The 8,054-nt window shown below is 41.4% G+C and overlaps 1 protein-coding gene across 4 annotated transcripts in view; it reads right to left on the bottom strand.

Annotated features, from left to right (window-relative positions):
- Positions 1-8,054, bottom strand: part of CUNH18orf25 (chromosome unknown C18orf25 homolog) — an 85,942-nt gene that overhangs the window by 7,366 nt on the left and 70,522 nt on the right. For all 4 annotated transcript variants that reach the window (XM_031366093.1, XM_031366092.1, XM_031366090.1 and 1 more), the window contains one exon: positions 5,742-5,868. In XM_031366093.1, coding sequence (XP_031221953.1) covers positions 5,742-5,868 — 127 coding nt within the window. The remainder of the gene's footprint in view (positions 1-5,741; positions 5,869-8,054) is intronic.

Below are 8,054 nucleotides of genomic sequence, written 5' to 3' on the forward strand. Positions count from 1 at the left end.
AAAAAAAACCAAAAAAACAAACTGAAAGGCACGGGGTAAGGGCATACTTGGCTGGGTTTTAATTGATCCCGTCCCATTCTAGTGCAGACACAGGCTGCACACAATATACACAGGACCCGTAATCCATCACACAGCCCAGAGGTGATGAAGAAGCTTCTAATTCTGTTTTGACACGGTCTTGCTTGGTAGTGCAGGCTAGCCTCCAACTGGCTATTCATATGCCTCAGCTCTCAAGTACTAATTATTATGAGTATATAACACCATGCCTAATAATTTTAAAATTAAAAAACAAAAATCTTCAGACTTCATTGTCAAAATTCTAGAAAAAAAAAACAATAAAATCTGATAGAGTTTCTTATTCCTTGTTCTCTGCAGCCAACAGGGAGAGGCATCAGGAGGCATCTCTCCATATTACAGAGGAACAGAGTCTGCCCACTCACCGCTGACAGGTACCGTTTTTTTCCTTCAGAGCTTGCAGGTACCTAGCTATTTTTCTTAACTGTGACAAGACTCATCCTGCGGTTTAGGGAAATGCTAATTTCCTTCCCAGTTCGTTTTTAGTGTTGATATTAACAATTGGTTCCATGAAACAATCTGACTTAAATGCAAACCAAACCAAATCAAACAAACAAAAAAACCCCACCTAGGAAAACCATCAGTGGGGCTGGTAGTAGGAAAGGGGGGAAGAATAAAAACAAAGAAAACCATAGGCATGAAGGCCAAAATGTCTCCCAAGACTTATGTGGGCTAGAGACCTAAAGTCTCCATCTTACACGCCCAGAACATACTGTGGAGCTAACTGTCCCAAGGTCACCATAAACAAAGCACTCAGCCTTTACTAGTTCAGAGAAGATACTTTCTAATCTGCAGTCAGATAAAGTGCGTGTCAAGGTCCAGCATGCTTCCATGCCAGCCTGGCCTACATAGCAAGTTCCAGATCAGCCAAGGCCAGCTACAAACTGAAAGCCTGGCTCAAAAACACATAATAAACAAATTAGGTAGGTAGGTGGATGGATGGATGGACAGATGGACGGATGGATGGCCAGAGAGAATTCCTAATTTTAAAAATAAAGAAAGATCTACATGAGCAAGATAAGAAAAGCGACCTCGTTGACAAGGCAGACATCCTCAAGCACAAAGGTCAAACAGGAAGAACTGTACCCAGCACAAGCAGAGCAAGCATACAGGTCACAGAGAACAACCCAAGGACCAAAGCTGACTTTCTAAAATTCTTAGGAAACCCATGACTATGTAGAATAACAAAAACAAAGGGAAGGGGGGAGGGAGACACAACTAAATCCAAACAAAATATCTACACATGCAAATAAAATGAGAACAGAAAAGATGCAGGGCGGCCAAACACCTAGGGCCTTTCTCCAAGTGATAATCTTACTAGAAGCCTATCAATGCTTCATTATTGCAACCCAATAAAGAAAGACCTGTAAAAAAATTCCTCGATGAGATACAGGCAGGCAAAGGAGCAGCTCTAACCACCAGGGACGCCTCCTCTGTGGGCTTCAGCTTTAATCCAGTACAGGAGAGAGGCTCACGCAGCTACTCCTGTAGGAAATACCTCTAGAACGATAGAGCAGTCATGTGAAGACTGCTCGCTTCAATCTTGTATCCAAAGGACAACATAGAAGATAATCTCAGAATGAAACAGGGTTTCCTTTAAAGTCTCCAACAAAATCTATAGTCTGTATTCTCCTGTATACAGCAGAAGTTTCAAAATGGTTTCTCACCCTCGATTCAAATCAATAGATAAGAATGTGCAACTTATGTATGCCGCAAGCCTATAAGAAAATGTCCTTGAATGTAATGATAGTCAAAATGTAATCTAAGTCATATGACTTGGTTCAAGAAATAGTACAAAATAGGTACAAAACAAGATAACAATCCAGATCAGTTGTACTGGCTGGTTTTGTGTGTCAATTTGACACAAGTTGGAGTTATCACAGAGAAAGGAGCCTCCCTAGACTTCCATAAAATTTAGCTGTAAGGCATTTTCTCAACTAGTGATCAAGGGTGGGAGGGCCCATTGTAGGTGGTACCATCCTTGGGCTGGTAGTCTCGAGTTCTATAAGAAAGCAAGCTGAGCCGGGCAGTGGTGGCACACGCCTTTAATCCCAGCACTTGGGAGGCAGAGGCAGGGCTGAATCAACCCTCTCCTCCCCAACTTGCTTCTTGATCATGATGGTTTGTGCAGGAATAGGAACCCTGACTAAGACACCAGTGGTTCTCAACCTGTGAGTTGTGAACCCTTTGAGGGTAAATGAATGACCCTTTCAAAGGGGTTGCCTAAGACCACAGGACCATCTGCATCAGACATTTACATTATGACTCCTAACTGTAGCAAAATTAGTTATGAAGTAGCAATGAAAAAAGTTGTATTAAAGGGTTTCAGTACTGGAAAGGTGAAGAGACACTCATGTGGATTGAAGTTCAGAGGCCCAGGAGAGACAGTGTTCATACACAATGAGCTAGGATGAGGAAGCACTATAATGATAAAATCAGTCCCAGACATCAAAATATTGGTTGTAGATCCAGGATCTGGAGCTGGAGAGATAGCTCACCAGTTGAGAGCACTTATTGCTCTTGCAGAGGCCTGGAATCAAATGCCAGCACCCAGATGGTGATTTATAACCACCAGTTGGATAATTCCAACTCCAGGGGATCTGATGCCTTCTGATCTCTGCAGGTACTAAACACGAATATGGGCACCATATGTACATCCAGGCAAAGCACACATTAAAAATTGAATCTTTTTAAAAAAGTTTTTAAAGGAAGCTAAAAATTTCATGATGAAAGAAAAGTTTTGCAAAGAATCTAAAAAGAAAGGAATCTACCATTTCTAGGTGAAGGAGCAATAAAGCAGGGAATGTGACATGGACAGGATTAGCAGATACAGAAGTCAAGTAACTACATCATTTGCCAGCGGTGTATCATAGCAGGAACCCCCAAAAACAGGAAGGAAGGAAGGAAGGAAGGGAGGGAGGGAGGGAGGGAGGGAGGGAAGAAGGAAGGAAGAGAAGGAGGGAGGGAAAGAAGGAAGGGAGGGAGGGAGGGAAAGAAGGAGAGAGAGAAGGAGGGAGGGAGGGAGGCCCTAAAAGGATTTAAAAGGAATAGTGTCTTTTAAGAAAAAAATGTAAAAAATAAGCCAATGGCAAAAACAAATAAAGGGGAGAAAAAACAATCAGTAGTTCTTTCTTCCTAATCTAATGGGAAAATCAGATTAACAAGAAAAGAGGGGAAACAAGATAAATTATGAGGAAACATTTTTTATTAAGTCATGAAAAGAAGAAATGATAAAGATAAAAGTAGAAACCTCATCTCCCCCAAACACGGAAAGCAACTATAAAAACAGGGGCTGGCAAGATGGCTCAGCGAGTAAGAGCACTGACTGCTCTTCCGAAGGTCCTGAGTTCGGATCCCAGCAACCACATGGTGGCTCACAACCACCCACAATGAGATCGGACGCCCTCTTCTGGTGCGTCTCAGGACAGCTGCAGAAAATTACGCCAGAGCGAGCGGGGCCAGAGCGAGCCTGAGCAGAGGTCCTGAGATCAACAGCAGCCACACACATGATCGAACACAGTCATCTGTACAGCTACAGTGTACTCATACACATAAAAATGAAATAAAATAATGCTTAAAAAAAAAAAAACCAGAGGTGAGAAAGGAAGTCCACAGGCATGCTCCTGCAGAGAGAACGGTGCCACCCAGGACACCACTAATGTCCAGAGGACATTAGCCCTGATTTTCGGAGTTAAGTCAGCCTTCTCAGAGTTCACTGGATATATGATGAAGCCTTACGGGAAGCTCAGTTCAGGCACACCTGCCTGTTACTGCAGTCTACACTCCTACAGACACACAGAAAATACCGGCAAGTATTTCATTAACATACTAACAAAAGAACAAAATTAGAAAGAAGAGGCAGGTATTCTTAAACAAAGACAATAACTGTTATAGGCTTTATTAAAACACACACATACAACTTAACCCTTGGGAAGAAATACTGGTTTTGATAGATGGAATACACAGATTTAAAATGTAAATTCTTGGCTTTTATATAAGTGTGTTAAGACAAGAAAAATACATCTGAGAGGACTACAAACAACTATTTAAAAAATAAAAATAAAGCAAACAGAAGCCCCATGCCTGGGAGCAGGACACAGTCAAGCTCTCCAGGCTATGATGTGGCCCCTCCTTACAACCATGCATCTAAGAACTCAGAAAGCTGACGTGGCACAGTCTTAACACCAGGACTTTGGAGGCAGAGGCAAGTGGATCTCTGTAAACTCTAGGCCAAGAACAGCCATAATGACCTAATGTCTTAAAAAGAAGAGAAAAAAAGGGCACCTTTTTTTTCTGCCAAAGGCCAAATATAGTCTGTTCATTCACCTCTGTGGCTGCAGGGCAAACCACGCGGCCACACGTTCCGTGCAAAGTGAAGGAACAGGAACTCCACTAGGATAACTCTATGAATTTCTTAAAGTTTTTTAACATGTCATAAGATCTCAGTCCTGCCCAATTACTCTGAAATGTAAAGGGACTAAAGACAGCGCAGCTCATCAGTTAGAGCACACAGTGGTCCCCCAGAGATGCTGAACTCAAACTCAAGTGTCCCACCAGCAGCACACAGCCACCTGTAACTCTGGGCCTCCAGCTCCAAGGAACCTGATACTTCTGGCTTCCAGTCACCTGCACTCACAAATACACCCACCCATATATAACTACAAATAACAAAACCTTAAAAAACAAAAAACCAAAAAGTCCTCTTAGCTCTCAATATACAACAGGCTGTAGCAGGCCTGATTTGGCCTGTGAACCACAGTTTGCTAACTCCTACCTTGAAGAACACCAAACTTCACAAAAATTACTTTCCTTAACACTACACAATGTTTTACAGATTTTTGTTTGGTTGGCTGGTTTTTGATTTTTCGAGACAGGGTTTCTCTGTATAGCCCTGGCTGTCCTGGAACTCACTCTGTAGACCAGGCTGGCCTCAAACTCAAAAATCCTCCTGCCTCTGCCTCCCAAGTGGTGCTAGGATTAAAGGTGTACGCCACCACCGCCTGGCGATTTTTTTATTCTAAGCCAGCAAGAGGCATGGTGTCAGGATGCATGTCCCCCAGTTGTTTGCTCCCAATATATTTCAATGTAAAATAAAAGACCAAAAAAAAAAAAAAAAAAAAAAAAAAAAAAAAAAAAAAAAAATGCCAAAAACAAAACCAAGCCACCAGGAATGAGGGCACAGCACCAGATACTTCTCTCTAAGAGCAAGACTGTTTGGTGCCTAGACATTTATTTAAAAGGAGGGGGATAAATCAGCTGTAGCTTACACACACCCATGACAGACATGCTCTTTTTGTTTGTTTTAATTTCTTTTATTATTTTATGTGTATGGATGTTTTACCTGTGTGTAGTGTGTGGTGCCTGCTGAGGTCAGTCCTGGGGCTAAGTGAATGGTGAGCACCCACACAGGTGCTACGAACAGAACTCAGGATCTCTACAAGAGCAACAAGCGCTCTATTTACTGAGCCAATTCTCTAGCTCCGAATAATATGTTCTTTATATGTAACCATCTGAGGTACACTCTTAAACTTGGGTTAACAAAAAGTACTTATTAACCCAAAGAAAGCTGCAGCCAGGCTATGAGCTATACCATTTTTTAATCACTTGTTTTTCTGACTTAAATAAGGCCACAATTTAAATTACCAGGATACCAATTACTGACCCACCTTGCGTGCTCCTGAACACCCACAATCTCCACTTCGCTATCTGAAGAGGCGATATTAATTTCTTCATTAAGTGGTGCACTGCCAACAGACGTTTTGTCACTTGCTAGGAATCCTGGATCCAAATGACCTGAGAGAGAGAGAAGGGAGAAAAGAAACACAATTGTTTGGTCTCTTCAGACAGCGACAGCTCATGGACAAATTACCATCTAGGTTTAAAGCACGTTAGTCACAGCAAAAGCAGGGCAGACACAACCCTTGTTATTTCTTGTTTTCTTCCCTTTTCCCGTGTGTGTATGTGTGTGTGTGTGTGTGTGTGTGTGTGTGTGTGTGTGTGTGTGGTGTAATGTGCATGTGTGTAAGTGTATGTGTGTGGGCAGGAATCATCTTTCATCCCTCTTTAACCATATTTACTCAGAGAGGATCAATTCAGAGCTTCCTGATATGGCTAGTCTTAGTAGCCAGCTAGTCTCCACCCTCAGGCTAGAATTACAGGCAGCCTGACGTGCCCACCTGGCATTTACATGGGTTTCTGAACTCCATTCTTTACACTTGGATGATAAGTACTTTAATCACTGAGCCAATCCCTGAGACACTCTGCCACTTAAAAACAAACTGGCTAAAAAAGAAATAGGAAGGGCTGGAGAGCAACTCAACAGTTAACTTTATGAAACTGCAACTCTTCCAGAGAACCGAAGTTCAGTTCCCAGCACCCACCCAGCTCTCAACAGCCTGGAACTCTAGCTCCAGGAAACCTGACACTCTCCTCTGGCCTCTACAGGAACCCAAACTCATATACACATACCCATACACATGCATATAATTAAAAATAAAACAATTTTTTTTGTTGTTTTTTTCAAGACAGGGTTTCTCTGTGTAGTCCTGGCTGTCCTGGAACTCACTTTGTAGACCAGGCCTGCCTCTGCCTCCCAAGTGCTGGGATTAAAGGTGTGTACCACCACTACCCAGTAACAAATATCTTTTTAAAAACTATAATATATGGACATGGCATGTATCTGTACTTTAATGTAAGAGACTCATACTTCTATACATGTAAGAGATTCTATACTTCTGCTACTTAGGACAAAAACTAAATACTTTGACTAGCACTCTATCTAAAGATATTTATACATAAACAATATATATGTATATCACTCATATTTTGCTTTGTAGTGTTTTTTTGCATTCAACCATAGTCCACTTTTAATGACCTGCATAAGTACCTAGAGGTCAATGGAGTAGTTCTCTACTGCTTATCGCCATAGAACAAAATTCTAAACCAAAAATCTTAAAAGGCATACACAGAATAAAAGTAGCCAAATTAATACTATATTTATACCAATATGCCTTGTGAACAACTTAACACGTTTTCCTTCTCAAGGAAAAGTCTCATCCCAAAACCCATATAAAAGCAAAAACAAGAGGCCTAAGGAGCTTTGGGATTTGCATGACTGAAACCTAAGCCGCACACTGCTGACAACTCTCATTAGCCATCAACAAGCCAGGAGTGGTCAATGCTCTGAGACACAAAGGACTTCTTCACACCTCCATAAACTACTCATTACACGGTACAATAAAACGCTTCTAATGTCACATAGCTGACAGAAAGGTTAATGGCACAACATCAAATCAAAACACATGTTCTAAAAACAATCCATGTATGAGTTAAAATAATTCAACTATGTCTCCAGCTCTAAAATATACAATCTTAACTGGACTTTAAATTCCTAGATGGCCAGCATAAAGTTCAGTGGTAAAGCATTTATCCCACAAGCTAGACAGCCTGAGTTCAGTCCCCAGGAATACAATGGAATGAAGAAATAGACTCCCCAAAACTATTCACACACACACAGTTTATTCCTACAAATTAACACAGTTGCAGTTAACACAAATTTTCATTTATTCTTTAAGAGATATTTGCATTTAAATATGCTGTTATCAAGCTGGGTGGTGATGGTGCATGCCTTTAATCTTAGCACTTGAGGTGGAGGTAGGTGGATCTCTAAATTAGAGACCAGCCTGGTCTACAAAGTAAGTTCCAGGACAGCCAGGGCTATACAGAAAAAACCCTGTCTTGAAACTCCCCATCCCAACCCCCCAAAAAAGTTACCAAATACCGTATATTTAAATTTTTTAAAGATTTATTTATTTATTTTATGTATGTGAGTACATTGTAGCTGTCCTCAGACACACCAGAACAGGGCATCAGATCCCATCACAGATGGTTGTGAGCCACCATGGGTTGCTGGGAATTGAAGTCAGGACATCTGGAAGAACAGTGCTCTTAAACGCGAAATGTGGACTTTACAGACAGGT

Source organism: Mastomys coucha, unplaced genomic scaffold (assembly GCF_008632895.1).
Source record: "Mastomys coucha isolate ucsf_1 unplaced genomic scaffold, UCSF_Mcou_1 pScaffold13, whole genome shotgun sequence".
Taxonomy (NCBI): domain Eukaryota; kingdom Metazoa; phylum Chordata; class Mammalia; order Rodentia; family Muridae; genus Mastomys; species Mastomys coucha.